At 46.8% G+C, this 15,337-nt stretch overlaps 4 protein-coding genes across 5 annotated transcripts in view; all 4 read right to left on the reverse strand.

Annotated features, from left to right (window-relative positions):
• Positions 1-15,337, reverse strand: part of LOC6578741 (protein prickle) — an 80,151-nt gene that overhangs the window by 40,006 nt on the left and 24,808 nt on the right. The window contains exon 1 of one of the 2 annotated variants that reach the window (XM_032730533.2): positions 12,072-12,805. The exons of the other annotated variant lie outside the window; for it this stretch is intronic. Coding sequence (XP_032586424.1) covers positions 12,072-12,328 — 257 coding nt within the window. The 5' untranslated portion in view covers positions 12,329-12,805. Of the gene's footprint in view, positions 1-12,071; positions 12,806-15,337 lie in introns of those variants that run through there. 2 annotated transcript variants of the gene reach the window in all.
• Positions 1,463-3,395, reverse strand: LOC6578744. The gene has a single exon (XM_002004616.4). It carries the CDS (start codon positions 3,302-3,304, stop codon positions 1,613-1,615), a length of 1,692 nt encoding a protein of 563 aa, XP_002004652.1. The 5' UTR covers positions 3,305-3,395; the 3' UTR covers positions 1,463-1,612.
• LOC116804156 lies at positions 3,455-5,786 on the reverse strand. The gene has a single exon (XM_032730534.2). It carries the CDS (start codon positions 5,784-5,786, stop codon positions 3,564-3,566), a length of 2,223 nt encoding a protein of 740 aa, XP_032586425.1. The 3' UTR covers positions 3,455-3,563.
• LOC6578746 lies at positions 5,822-8,196 on the reverse strand. The gene has a single exon (XM_002004618.4). The coding sequence runs from the start codon at positions 8,075-8,077 to the stop codon at positions 5,960-5,962; it is 2,118 nt and encodes a 705-aa protein (XP_002004654.2). The 5' UTR covers positions 8,078-8,196; the 3' UTR covers positions 5,822-5,959.

Genomic DNA, 15,337 nt, shown 5'->3' on the forward strand with positions numbered 1-15,337 from the left:
TGGATATTGAACTGCTCCCGTTCGTCGAGTGTTCGCTCGTACGGATGCAGCTGCTCGTGGGGCTTGATAAGTGGCGCCAGCTCGGCATGCAGTTGGGTCAGGCTGACAGTTCTCGCCTTGAGCGACTTGTCTATGACCAGATCCAATTGCTTGTTGATCTTCCACAGATACTCCGGTGGTGCAACGCACTTTCCAACTAACAGCAGCATCAGGCCATTACGACGGCTGCAAAAGATGTGGGGAAAGATTCGCAACTTCCAAAACTGTCTGGTCAATAATACCTCATTCGGCCGGTACATGACATTTATGATGTGCACATCGCCCGGATACAGTCGGAATTGGTTCCGCTCAAAGAAGAAGCAACGGCGGCAATAGTGCATCATCGGATCGGCTAACAGCCATTCGCAAAACAAAATATTCTGTCCGATATTCTCGAGGCGCATCACCTGCTTGAATTGCCGCTCGAATGGCGTACACTCAAAGTGGTACTCGAAGCGTGCAGAGGGAAGCAAGGTGCCGCAATGGTCCTTAATGAATTCTCTATCGTTGACCCTGAGGCCCACACTGACGACCTTCGGCTCTAAGGGCACCTTGACAGGTGGCTTCTGATCCTCTGCAGGTGAGTTCGTTTCGGTGATGCTACTCACGGAATATATTGACTTTACTGCCAGCAGATCTATATCCGATTGAGGCTCTCCAATTAAATTTGGATTACTGCCAATCACTTCGAGTTTTCTCATATCTGGAAAGAACTCGACGACACGATCAATATCCATATATTTCAAGTTGAGACTCTTTTCGAGCTCTTCCGAATTGATCCAACTGGTCTTGCCCTTGCGTGCGTTTTCCACCCCAAATATTTCCTGATTAGTCGCGTTACTCAGCCCCGTGATTTCCAGATCAGCAACGCCCGAGCGTTCCGGCAGTGGCACCGTCTGCTGCACCTCTGGCACAAAGACACACTGCTTTGCATCCGAATGAGCGGGCAGAACGCCGTACTGCTGCGACACGAGGCGGGTGGGATTCAGGCGATCCGCGTAGTCTATTATACGGTTAATATTGCCCTTGTTGCGCTGATCCAATGTGCCGCTCTGGTTCAACAGCATCTGCTCGGGTCGGCGGCCGATGCGCTGATGGATCTTCGCCTGCACTCGGGCGCGATCGCGCAGTGTGTCGTGCCACTGCTTGAGCCGCTTATCCATATGCTCGCTGCCCTCGAAGCCCGTCACGATCGAACATCGCGAACTAGAGGCAACATATTTGCCCGCTTCTTTGTCGAATATCGAGTTGATTATGTCCTCAACTATATTTTTGCCATCCTGGCGAGTGACCTGCTTCAAATTGCCGTGCTCTCGGAAAAAATCGGACGACTTGGACTTGTTTGACAGGGTGTTAGCTTCGCTGACCTGTGGCCCTTGCTTCTCGCGTGCATATCTCAATCGATACAATCGATGGCTCTTCATGACTTAAACAAAGAATTGTGTTGAGATTTTTTTGTATTTTTTTATATTTTATATTTTTTTTTTTTTAGTTTTTTGTTGATTTTTTGATGTTTGTGGTTTTGTTTTGTGTGTGTGTGTGAGTGTGTAATTTGTTTTAGTTACATTTACTACTAGACATGCTCAGTGCTCTCGATAACGGAGACAATATTTTCGGCAATATTGCACAGTCTATAGAATGTGTATATATATATGGCGTCTCGAAGGGATTTCTTTTGTGCCCAGCTGCCCTTGGTGCATATCTGTGGCACAAACATGGAAAGCTGTTGCTCCCACAGCTCAATGCCATTGGCGATGATGCCGCGCACAAAGATGAATTTCGTGCACTGCCGTTGCTTCAGCTTGTGAACGGAATCGCTCAGCTTGAGCGGCGTTGTTCGGCCACGCAACGGCGCCAAGAGCGACTGCAGCTGCTCAAAGAGGCTGATGCGCTGTTGCGTGTCCTTTTTGATGCAGACCAGCTCAATCAGCAGGCTCACACTGTAGTCCCATTCCAGGCCACAGTTCTCTGGCCTCACCAAATAGAAAAACCTCTTCAAGTCTCTCATGTCATGGTCGCGCTCGCAATGGAAGCCCACGTTGCGCTGATTGAAGGCCTCATTGTCCTCCAGCTGTCTGACATACGGGCAGAGAATCGGCAGCGGCTTGAGCATCGCCTGTGGTCGCACAACTCTATTCGTCGCATACGTTCGATTGAGGAGCATTCTCTCTCGCAGCAACTGCAGGTACTCCTGCGGGGGCGTGCACTTGCCATGCATGTTGAGGGTCAGGGCATAGGGGCAGCGGAAGAATATGCGAGGACTTGTCTTGAGCAACCATCGCTGCTTAACGATGCCCACCTTGCGCGGGCGGAAGAGCACCGATACTTCGCGCACGCCGCCCGGCCGGAGGGGAAACGGCTCCTTGTCGAAGACGAACACATCGTCCGGTTTGCTGAAAAGCGTTCGATTGTAGGCAAACGACTCGGCGCAGCTCCACCTAAAGTTGATCAACTCACGGCCGTTGTTCTCGATGCGTATTATGGTGCGATAGGAGTACTCGTACGGATTGCTCACGAACTTACGCTCCACAATGGGCGAAAACTCCGGCCGATGGCGCCGATATGTGGTGCCATTGAAGCTCACCGCCAGCTCCGAGACGGCGGCTTGCAGAATTCTGGTTTTCGAAGTAACCGCTGCTAACTTTTCGGCTGGCCTTTCGAGTACGTCGCTTGGCGTAATACTCGATATCGTATGACCCGATGTTCTCACACAGGGCTGCCTACGCCACAGATTCCGGCCGACCAACATAAGTTGATCGATCTTCGGACAGAACTCGAGCACATTTCTAATGCCTGTTTTCTCTAGCTGTAGACACGTCGCAAGTATTTGCGACTCGCCCCACGAGTTTCGCTTAGGGCCCGGACAATCCATCTCCTCACTAATCCGTTTTGGTAGACCCACAATTTCCACATAATCTAGAGATTCGTTGCACACCAAGCTGTCTTTACGCGAGGTGTGATCCAGAATACGCTTGATAGTCCGCTCCTCGCGATTGTCCAGATTGAAGAGCAGCTCCTCTGGCTGCCTGCCCGTGGCCAGGCATAGTCTTCGCTGCAGCGCTCGGCGCTTATGAATCATATTCTTCCAGTAGAGCAAACGTTTGTCCACATAGCTAAAGTCCTGGCCTGACACGCACTGCTCCTCTGGCTGCGATTCTGATTCCTCGTAACGCTGAAATATGCCATCCACAATATCATAGATCAAGCATTTATCTTCTTGCGCTTCCGAAATTGCGCCTATTTCAAAGATTTCCTGACTCGCCATGGCACCAATTTATAAGGATCAAAAGTTGAAATTAGCTAGGATTATGAGTATTATGTCATGTGTTTTTAAACTGACAACAGGAGCAAGTGGATAGCGAGACCTGATTAAAATAAATCTCAAATCTAAAAAAATAAGATAAGCTATAAATAATTTAATTGAATTCTGGGCAAGTAATTTGCTATATTGCTGTTCATTGTATATAACTTGAAATTTCATCCTGCGTCAATTAAAATACAACTAAATTGCTGAACTTTCGGCCTTAAGTCGGCACCAGTTCACTGCTCTCAATGACCGAAACGATATCCTCGGCAATATTGCACAAATGCGAATAGGTTTGTATGTAGAGAGCATCGCGAAAGTATTTGGATCGATGTAGCTTCTTCATGACCGCAGCATTGACCTTCTCATCGAAGACCATTTCAGTGAGATCGATGTCGGGAATAAGTTTGATTTTGGCAGTCGGATCCGGCTCCGCTTTAGGCGCAAATGGGTCCGCATACTCATTGTCCTCCTCCTCCTCTTCGGCCTCGTCCAAGAGGTGCATGTAGTAGCGTTGCAGTTCGGGCTTGTAGAATGACTCCTCGACAATAAAGACAAGATCCTCCCATTCCTCGATGCAATTGCATATGGCACCGCGTACATAAATGTATCTGGTGCGCTGTTTCTGCTCATCTATGCGCGAAACCATGTCCAGGCTAGGCGCCGCGCCAAGTAGGGGCTCCTGCAAGATCATCAGGTTTTTAAACATTTTCTCCCGCTCGGCTGTGTTCTCGATGCGCATGATCAGCATCTTGATGGTCTCCAAGCGCAGGTCCCAGGGCTTTTCGCGCGGTTTCTTCAAATGCTTGTGCATGCCCTTGAGCACCTCCAGATCGTCGAAGCGCATACAGTTGTATCCCGGATTCAAAGAGTTGAACGTCTCCCGCTCATCGAGGGCGCGCTCATAGGGACAACACGCGGGCGGCGGCTCTATCAACGGCACCAAATCGCCCAGATGTCCCGTCAGCTCGTCCATCACAACAGTGTTGGCAAAGCAAATTGTTTTGCAGTGCAGCTCCCGGAGCCGGGCCAAGTACTCCTTGGGTGGGGTGCATCGGCCATGGAAGCGCAGCTGCATCGATTCATGATGCCCGCAAAAGATGCGCGGCTCGACCTGCAGGCGCCACAGCTCAACGGCCATGCTCACCTTCCGGGGCTGGTACAAAACAATCAGATTATAGCACTGATCGGGGGTCAGTCGAAAGTTGTCCGTGTCGAAGAAGAACTCATTGTCCTTGGCCAGCAGCAGGGATCCGCGATTGTAGTAGTAGATGCCCTGCGACCAGCGAAACGAGAGCGTCTGCTTGCCAATGTTCTGGAGCCTGAGCACATGCTTAATGCGTCGCTGGTACGGCTCGCATGTGAATTTCGTGAGTATTTCAAAGCAGTCAGTGAAGGGCTTCTCGCACACAATATACTCCTTGCCGTTCACTTTGAGTGCCAGCTCGGGAGGCTCTGGCTCTGCCTCGAACTCGGTTATCATCGGCTCCGTCCAGTCATCGCACAACATTTGATCCTCCCCTGAGCAGGACTTATCGGTGCTAGTGGACACTGAATGTATGCTCTCCTCGCCGATCTTCTTAACTTTTGGCTGAGGCCGCAGCTTGTCTATGCTGATGCCCTTCACTTGTAGCTGCTGCAGATCGGGAAAGAATTCCACCACCTTGGTTATGTCATTGAATTGCTCATCGATGCGCTCATCTAGCACCGGAGAGTTCATCCAATTCCAGCTCCGCAGCTGGTACCGGGCCGCGTCTGAGCCCAACAGCTCCTCCTGCACAACTGCCGGCAGTCCGATGATCTCGACATTTTGCTCACCCCGCAGCTCCGGCTGTGGCCAGGTTTCGGGCACGGGTTCCATCAGCCTGCAGGTGCAGGGGTCTTCGCGCTCTATAAGAGCACTGACTGGCTTCTTGGCCAGGTTGGCGGGCTTAACACGCTCGGCGTAGCTCATGAGTCGTTTAACCGTCTCCTTGTTGCGATTGTCAAGGGTCGAAGAACGATTGAAGAGCACCTGCTCCGGGGTTTTGCCGGTCTCGATTTCGACACGATTCTGCATCTTACGACGCGTCTGTAGCATTTCATGCCAGTACTGCAGTCGCTTGTCCACATGCGATACAGAGTCTCTTTGCTTGAGCTCCTCGAATTTGGGAATGTCACAGGACGACGATGTCTCGGGAAAATGTCCCCGTCGCTCCGCAAAGATCGCGTACAATATTTCCTCGACAATGCGCTCACTGTACTGAGTGATGCAGGGTCCAGCCTTAAACTGGTCACTCGAAGAACCCCCAGGGAATTGAAGAGATGAATGCGTATTGTGATTCAAGTTGATCATTGTGAATGGATCATCGCCGTCCATGTTGTTATTCCTGGGTAGTTTGCGATCCCCAATGCTGCAAGCCTCCTTCAAGTCGCATCCACTTGAAGTGTTGTGGTCGTTCATGGTCGGAGAAATAAGTATACAAATACAATTGAAACTAGTTTAAATATTCCAATTAGGTATATTTAGAGAATGATTTCGATTTGGAATCTCTAAAAAAAAGTACAAAAATCGAAACTCGATTTGAAGTGAGAAACGAGGCAGACGAGCACTAGATGGACATTTTGAGTACATTCCTAAACCTTTTTGGTGCTCTCAATGGCAGACACAATATTTTCGACAGCATCGCAGACCAGCGTGTAGGTCTGTATGAAGAGCGAGTCCTTGAAGTACTTGCTGTGCAAAACCTTTCGGGAGATTAGCCACTCTACATATACCGAATCGGACGGCATCTCTTCGCCCTTCTGGGCCAAGTCGTTGATGTAGACCTGCAGCTCGGACTTGAAGAACTGCTGGCCCAATCCCTCGCTCTGTATCTCCCAGTTCTCGATGGTGCTGCTGATGATGCCGCGCACATAGAGATAGCACGAGCGCTCCTGCTGCTGGCTCAGATGCAGATCCTCGTAGATTTCGCCAGAATTGCAGCGCATGGGAGCCAGCACCTCGACGAGTATGTTCTGCAGAGACTCGCGTTGCTGCACCTCGTGCTGGTAGATGCACTGCCTCAACGTGTCCAGGCGATAGTCCCAGGGCGGCTGGCGTGGCTTCTTCACCAGCATGTAGAGCTCCTTGAGTGTCTCCAGATCCGCATAGCGCTCGACTTTGAAGCCTGGATTTTGGGCAGTAAATAGTTCGCGTTCGTCCAGCTGACGCTCATAGGGGCACTTTAGTTGGCAATTCTCCACAATGGGCGCCAGCTCCGCATGTAAGGAGGCCAGGCGCTCAGTGAACTGGGTCTGCTGCTTGTCTATGATCAGCTGCTGGTCCCGCTCGAGGCGCTCGCGATAGGCCACGGGCGTAGTGCAAACGCCATGGAAGCGCACATAGAGACGCCGCATGCCACAGATGGCCGAGCGCGTCAGATTCATGCACCAGCGCTGCTTCTTTATGCCCACCCACATGGGCTGGAACATGACGTCGATGCGACGCTGTGTCCCCGGCAGCAGCACAAAGGGCTGGGCGTCGAACAGGAACTCGTTGTTCAGCACCAGGTGCTGCTGCAGCTCCTTCTTGTAGATGGCGCACGACTGCCAGCGCACCTGAATGAGGCAGTTGCCGATGTTCTCCAGATGGACGATGGTCTTGCGCATGCGCTGCAGTGGATCGCACTGGAAGAATATCTGCAAGTCATCGCTGAGGATGCCATGATCGACGCCAAAGCCAAAGACACGCCCATTGATCTTAACCGCATTGAGAGCAGGCACTACGGTTGCCTTGACCTCGGCCACCGGAGGGCGCGGAATTTTTGACTTGATCATCGATTTCGATGGCGATACCGATCGCGATCGCGACTGCGATTGCGATTGCGGTGGCGTTTGCTGTGCCTCGTCGACTGTTTCGGTCGACACCTTATAAATAAGATCTTCGCCAACTGTTTGGCTCTCCAGCACCTTTTGCTTGCAGCGCTTGGACGCCGATGCGAGCTGCAGTTGATTGAAGTCTGGACAATATTCGAGAACACGCATAATGTTTTCCTCCTGATCCTCGAGCCGCTTGCCCAGCGCCTCGGAGCGCTGCCATTTGCTCTCGGCCGGATGCAGTGTGTCGGCCAGCTCGATTTGTGCCACCTCCGAGAAGCCCACGAACTCAAAGTCCGGCAGCTTAGGCTCCGCCAGGGACAATTCGGCCAGCTGACGGCAATGCGCCGGATCCTGGCGTATCTTTAGTACCGGCTTTTTCTGAGTCGGCGGCGCCCCCTCGCTGCGCTCGGCCGTATCAATTAGACGGATGAGCATCCTTTTGGTCTGCGCATCGATGGTCGCATGGCGATTGAAGAGGACATCCTCCGCACGCTTGCCCGTCTGTCGTTCGATGCGCTTTTGCAGCAATTTGCGTTCGTGGAGCATTTTCTTCCAGCACTTGAGACGCGGATCCATGTCGTCATCATCTTCGTCGTAGTCATCTTGAATGCATTCGTCCAGCTTTTTACGAATTTTGGGAAGCACCTGACAGTCACTGCTGCTCACGTTAACTCCAAAGATTTGGGCCTTTTTTATCACATCGCAGACTTCGTTCACCAATTCGTGTGCCACACAGTCCGGCACCGGTTTCCGGGTGTCGCACACATTCCTTGCTGATAGGAAGTTTATTTTGGTCACAAGCGATTTATCTGTTGTGTCGGTTAACAGGTTCTCCATGGACTCCATGTTGAGTTCATGCACATCTTTTTTATTATTTTCTGCAATTGCCTCCATATAGCTGCAGATATCTGATTACCCTCTTTGCAAGTTGAGTATGTATTGTATCCAAAAAATAAATATATATGTATATTTATAATACTGACTGACGAGCTCAGCATTCGATGTGACTTGTAGCATTCTTCGATCAACTTACTTGGCATACAAAACTGAGGAAAAGTAAGATCTTGCCAAGGTTTCGATGGTAATGGGGTATAAATAAAAAAAAAACCTGTAAACATCTTTGTCTATCGATGATATAGCTGAAGTTAAATTAATGAAATTCTCATTGCTTAGAAATCAATAATATTTTTAGCTAAGGCATTTATATATCAAAGATGGAAATTCCCAATTTGCCATGACTGCAGTGAGCACATCCAAGTCTCTTTTAGTTTGATATGCTCAATATACGCCTTTTACATTGTGAGCAAGTATAGTTGGTTATAGAGTGATATATATTTATTTATAGAAGTAAACATTATTTCATTATTCGCTACCTATAGCTATCAGCCTCAATGAATGAAAAGTTTTCGGCCTCTGCCATATATTTAGCAGTGGCCTGAGTAGTTAACAATAGCTGTCAAAGTTGTTGGTTATAGCTTATAAATGGGTTTACGTGCTAGCCGATGCTATATTACGCAGAATGCTTGACACAGTTGCAATTTGTGCAGCCCGAACTATGTTTTGGGAGAATTGTGCTAATTTGCTAACGATCCACAGAAAGCAAATGAAATTCACATGGCTCGTGTGACAAGTCATCGTAATTTGTTGAGCAACATCAGCGAGGGCAAAGCGAACACACACACAGACACATACCAAAGTCCTGTCGCTCAACGACATTGACGTGCCGCCTTCACACAATTCAAAATTGTTATAGTTTTATTGTGGTTGCTGTTGTTGTAGTTGTTGATGTTGTTGTTGTTGTTGTTGTGTCTGGCAGCCAAGTGAAAGGAGTTGTCGTGGTGGCAAACAAATGAAACTTACCTGAAATGAAAGAAGGGCACAAATAAGACTTGATTTATAGACAATGCATGAATGTTGTAATATATATATATATATATAGCTATGTATTTGTTAAGATATTTATGATATTGGCAGAGCTCATTTATGTGTATATATATATTTCTCTTTTTTTTTAAGGACTCTTAGTTGAGTGCTGCAATAAAAAACTAAACTGCAAGCTTTCTGACTTGCCATTGTGTGTCTGCAACAATAGAAATTGTAGTTGACAGAAACAAAGCCATATCAATTACCCGGGGCCGGTCGACTGGCAGTCGGAGTTGAAGGCACAAATAAAGTAATTTAGTCCTGGGCAAAGCCAACTAACCGCAAGCAGAGGAAGCATGCAACGCTGCCGCATTTCCGGCCGCTGGCTGGCTTTTGTTGCCAATTTCAATATGCTCATTATTATGAGCTTGGGGATCTGTGGCTCTGTGTGCCCGTGTGCCTGGAGCATGTGGCTCATGTACGTGCTCCAGGCAAATGCAATCAACATATTGTAATTCTGAAATGCATATTGAGAACGTGCAACAGATACTTGCCACAGCAGCAGCAGCATTCGCACAATGTGCATGCAATGCGAAACTTTGGGCTGCACTTAACGGGCCGTCAGACAAAAACAAAAAGCTGTGAGCGAGTAAACAGAGTGGGAGAAGGAGAGGATGAGAGTAGGAGCACTGCCTCATCTACATTCGACATCTGCGCTGGTGCACTGGATGCCACAGCAGCAGCAGCAGCAGCAGCAGCAGAAAAAATCTGGCAGTGTTTGCATTTTGATTTCCATTTCGCATGCACTCAAGTAATGCATTTATTATTTACCAGTCCATGCAAGAGGCCGGGCGGCGGGGCAGGGGCAGGGGCAGGGGGGGGGGCACAGCGTTGCCAACGTTAAGGCAACTCAATTCAATTCCGCAAACTCATGTTGCAGTTGTCAACGGCGCAGACGAAGACACTTGTGGACGAGCTGTTAAACCGAATCCCCTCGACGCCCCCTCTCCATCTCTCTCTCTCCGTGTCTATCTGAGCAAATCTATAGCTGGATGCTGCACATGTTGCATACCACTTGGTGCCTGTTGACAGGCAGCAGCCAGCAGCAGCAGCAGCAGTTGGCAGCAATACTCAGAAGGCAACTGTTGGCGCTTCTTGAGTGAAGGCAGACGACCGAGACGGACACTCAGACAAATATGCTTATTTGCCACTACTTGGGGCATATGCACTTTACAATTGCGTTTGCCGCTCTTTGAATGAAAGCAAACAAAAAGTTTCGTCAGCTGTCATAAAGTTTTCATTTGCTTAGCCAGTGCTGCAAAAGGCAGCAGGAGTATCGTGCAAATAGTGTTGCAAACTGTCAGAGAGACTTCACTTATTTGGAAAGTTTTGTAAGACTAGTTAGCCGCAAGCAACTGTAAGCGACTTTTGCCTCTTTATACATACTTCTTAATAGTATTATGCTTACATATTCGTATATATGTATATACCCTATACCTACTCTCTCTCTTCTCTTTCATACTGTATACTCTCCCTCTCCCTCTCTCTCTCTCTCTCTCTCTCTCTCTCTCTCTCTCTCTCTCTCTCTCTTTCTCTATTTCGAACCAATCTCTCTGGCAATTGACCTTTCCATACAAACAAACTTAATCAATCAGAGCATTTCACGCTGCGACTTAGGCAGGAACAAGTTTTTTTGCATCTTGTTATACCATAACTTATGGCGATTTATACACATGTACACATAATATTTTATTTGCATCCCGCTGCATATTTGTTGCTTTTTATTTTCTTTGTCCATGCATTAGATGACGCTCATAATAATCAAATTTTTATTGAATGAATTGCAAGCTGTAAAGCTGTAGCATTTATGTTTGAGTTTTTCTGCTGCCTCGAGGCCATATCCATTGAGCAGGCAATTGCTGTGACCAGTTGCCAATTGCATTTTGTGGCCATAAAAGTGCGTTACAAATAACTGCACTTTTATTGAGCGGCACCGTTAGAGCGATAGCCGCCCATTGGCCGACGATCAGGGCGATCGGGTTTGAAATCGAGTTCGTATTTGGATTCGACGCGAGTTGATTTCGATTTAATTGCTGTGCAATTTGTGCAGCCAAGAGTGGAATGTGCTGTCAAATTGTGGCACTTAATTAAAACATATTGAATGTGCAGTTAAATTAACATTTCAATTGCACACTGATCGACCAGCAGATGCCCTGTTATATGATCTATGTTACCTTTAGATATCTCTCTCTGTCTGTCTCACTCTCTCTCTCTCTCTCTATCACTTACACACACTCTCTGTCATTTAATCTCTCTACCATTCGCTCTCTCTCTGTATCTGTCTCTCTCACTCATTTTCACTCTCTATGTTTTGATCACTCTGTATCTCTCGATCCTCACTATATTACACTCTCTCTCCCTCTATTTTCATTTTCCCCACTCTATCACCCAATAATTCAAGAGATTTCTTTACATTTATATTGATTAAAAAATACATTACGATTCATATGCATAGTTTTACTCAGTAAAATATATTAATTTATTATCATATTGCCCAAGGGTAAAAAAACAAAAACAAATCAATTTTTCACCCTCTCGCTTTACATACTTTATGTTTATAATCTGAAACGCATTCGTTTTTCACATTTCGCTCTCTCGCCCATACATTCATCTATATATATATCTCTCTCTCATTCTCGCATTTCCATAAAGATCTAATTATTTATCAGCTGTGAAACGTATTACAAATTGTTTATAAATTCATGTGAATTAAGTGTATTTAGTAAACAAAGTTTTTGGCACAGCATGTTAATATCTTATAAACACACATTCAATTCAGTTTACAGGGTATACGAGTGGCAATGCAAACCGCTCATTGCACTGCAATTACAACACCCAAGCTGCCAAGGCGCTGGCCAGTTTGTATTTTCGAATGTTGCAGTTGCACTTGTGGCTCTCGTTGCTGTTGTGTTGCTGTTGCCTTGTGGGGCATTTGAAAGTTTGTTGTAGGCTTTTATTTATTTACCTCACTTCAGCCGATTTGATGATCGCCTTGGGTGGCGCATCCCAATAGTTGGGCGCTGGCGGCACCCACTGCCGCAGCACTTGATAGTTGCCCTCGAGCAGCTCCATGCCCTCGATGACCTCCACATCGGAGTCGCCATCGTTGTTGGCGGCGGCGGCGGCGGCGGCAGCAGCAATATTGCTGTCGCTATTGTTGTTATTGTTATTGTTGCTGCTGCTGCTGTTATCGGCATGCAAATTATCAATGGAATCGCTCATTGTCAGCTGCAAAAGGCTGCGATTTTTTGGCGCCGCATTCAGCGTTTGGCGTTAGCTCAGCTCTAGGTAAACAAAGATGCGCATTGCCATTTGCGCTGAGTCACACAGTTACGCACGCACATACACACACACACACCATCACATGTATATATACACAGACACAAAGAACTACTGCGCGAAGAGGAAGCACCATCAAAACAATAACAACACAAAGACGAAGACGCGACTCTTGAGCTTGAACCGGGAATTTTTAACTTGTAATATTTGTTGTTTGTTTTCAGATTTCTGGGGAATTTCCTTTTGGGGATTTTAACACAATTATTTTGTTTTGCCTATGGCATTAAATATTTAATAGTTTGTATTTATTTATTGTCTTATTATCAGCGTTTCGACAGCTGAACGCGCAGCGCTTCACGTTGCACTCACGAATTGTTTCTTTCTAATCGGCGAAAATGTTCGTTGCGTTTGTTTTGGCACGAAAAATTGACAGGCACGGCGAAAACACATCGCACAAAAGCAGAACGCAACAACAAACACTCGCACACACACACACACACAGACGCACACTCTCATATACACAGGGACACACTCTCACATGCATAGAGCGGGGTTAATATCTGGCATTTGCGTTTGCATCCCTTGTGAAGCATAGAGCTGAGACTCGACGCGGTTCGACTCGACTCAACACGACTCGACTCGCCTCGCCTCGAGAGTCGCCCCTTTGTTCTGCCACGTCCTTGGTCCTGGCCACATTTCGCTGTTTCAGTTTCATTTTCAGTTTCAGTTTTGTGTCTCGACTTTCCTTCGCCAGCTCGCCAGCTTTTATTCTTTTTTCCTTTTTTAGTGTGTAAAATAAGGGTTTGTAATTTAATGTTTTTATGTCTGATTTCGTTTTCGTGTGCATTTCAAAGAGGGGGGTTTCCTGGGTGGTGGGTGGTTGGATCTGCGGTGCATGGAAGGGCACGGAAGGTGTTGTACTCAATGCACGCATATTGTTGAAATTATGTAGCCAAAGACACGGCCAGCAGGGGCGGCTGCCTGGCGGTGAGTGTTCACCTTTTAAGCACTTGAACGTTGCTCGAAAGTAAAACAGTGGGTCAAGATTTGAGAAAATCAGATGTATTTCATAGAATGCAAGAAGCCAAAGAGATTTTACTATACATATTGATGAAGCGAATGAAGGCAATATTGGATGGAAATAGAATAAGTAAATTTCGCTGATTATACATATTTTTATATGTATACAAAATACAGAAAAATATTGCAAAATAATATATATAATAATATAATATAATATAATAATATAATATATAATATATATATAATAATATAATATATTTTATGAAATTATTAATATTTAAATATTTTTTTTTTAATTATTTATTGATATTACTAATATTAAATTATTATTGATATTATTATTAATTATTATTATATCTAAAATACACTTATACTTTATCAGATAAATATTCAGATTAATACAGACATGCATACTTTTCATCACATAAAAATAGCTGGCGCACCACTGTGCTCAGCCACTCGAACAAGTTTTCCAGGCACGATCCCCGTGAACTTACTCACTCACTCTCACGCTCACGTACAAGGAGCGCAACCTTTTACGGCCACTCACTCACACTGTCTCACACATACATAAAAACACATACACTCGCATAGAGGGCAGTGCGAACCCCGAAAGACACAAAGCAATCTACACAAACAGCGCTAGGAAGGAAGGAAGGAAGTGAACGCTCGAACGTATGCTCATATTTTGCAACAAATATTTCGAGCAAGACAGAGAGGTGAGAGAGTGAGAGAGGGAGAGGCAAGCGCTGCAGAGAGCAGCACGTGTGTTCTCTCTCTCTCTCTCTGTCTCTCTGGCTGCTGCTGCTCTCTTTATTGCCTGGGTTTTCCACTTTTAATTCACTCACTCAATTCGAATTTGGTTTTTGTAGAATTCACCCCTAAGCGTCTTCACGGTAATTTGAACACGTGCCGCGAGCAGCTGAGCGCACAACTGTGCCACCTTGGGTGGTGGACAGCACCACCAAAAAGCCCACTGCCCAGGGGGTGGCTACGGCCAGACGTGGCAGCGATCGTAAAATTTAATGATTTCATATGCTGCTGCTTCTGCTGCTGAAGCTCACCTCTGAAGCTTTGGTCGGCAATTAGCGCGCAAGTTTTCTTTTGCTCGGACTGTACGCTGGGTGGGTGGACCACCCTTTGGGCGCCGCAAAGTATGCAATGCACTCGTAAAAACAATCAGCTTGGCAACACTTACGAGCCCCCAGGGAATAGGAAACACTGCCAGCGAAAGGGAAAGCTCCGCTCTGCGTGTGTGTGTGTGTGTGTGTGTGGGCAGCGGGCAACGGGTAACGGTATTTAATGTGCAAATAGCTCATACTACCCGTCGACTACCCTGTGGAGCTAGCATACCATGTGTTATTGTAGCTGTCGCTAGCAACAAATTGCGTCGTTTGCCAAATCAACCCTGCAGACGGCAACAACAGCTCCCCCATACCCCTCCCACCAGCTAGCTGTATATTAACAAACAAATATGCACAGCGACGACAAACATAAGCAAAGAGCGGAGAAAGGGAGCCCATTAGAGATGGGGACACTTTCAACAACACTTCAATGGCCGCATCACAATATCCGTTAGAGCCTTTGCACGGTGGATTTTTAATTAAAATGCAGCCGGCAACATGCATGCGAGTGCTAGCAACATGTTGCCAGCAACATCTTAGCAGAGCAAGAGCAAGACTTGTGACATTCATAATTCAATTTATTCATTGCATTATGCATATAGTTAGCAGCTCAAATGGCTGAAAAGAGCCCGACCCGGTTTCTCTCAAATCTCCAGAGAGTTGATACAGATATACACTCACACACACACATACAGACACAGAGCCGCACACCCACCCACCTTGGCACACTCCACACAGTTATGGCATAAAAATAATTATATAAACTTGATGCCCGCTGCCGTCTGTCTGGGCAATTCTTTGATTG

This window comes from Drosophila mojavensis, unplaced genomic scaffold (genome assembly GCF_018153725.1).
Source record: "Drosophila mojavensis isolate 15081-1352.22 unplaced genomic scaffold, ASM1815372v1 contig_80, whole genome shotgun sequence".
NCBI lineage: Eukaryota > Metazoa > Arthropoda > Insecta > Diptera > Drosophilidae > Drosophila > Drosophila mojavensis.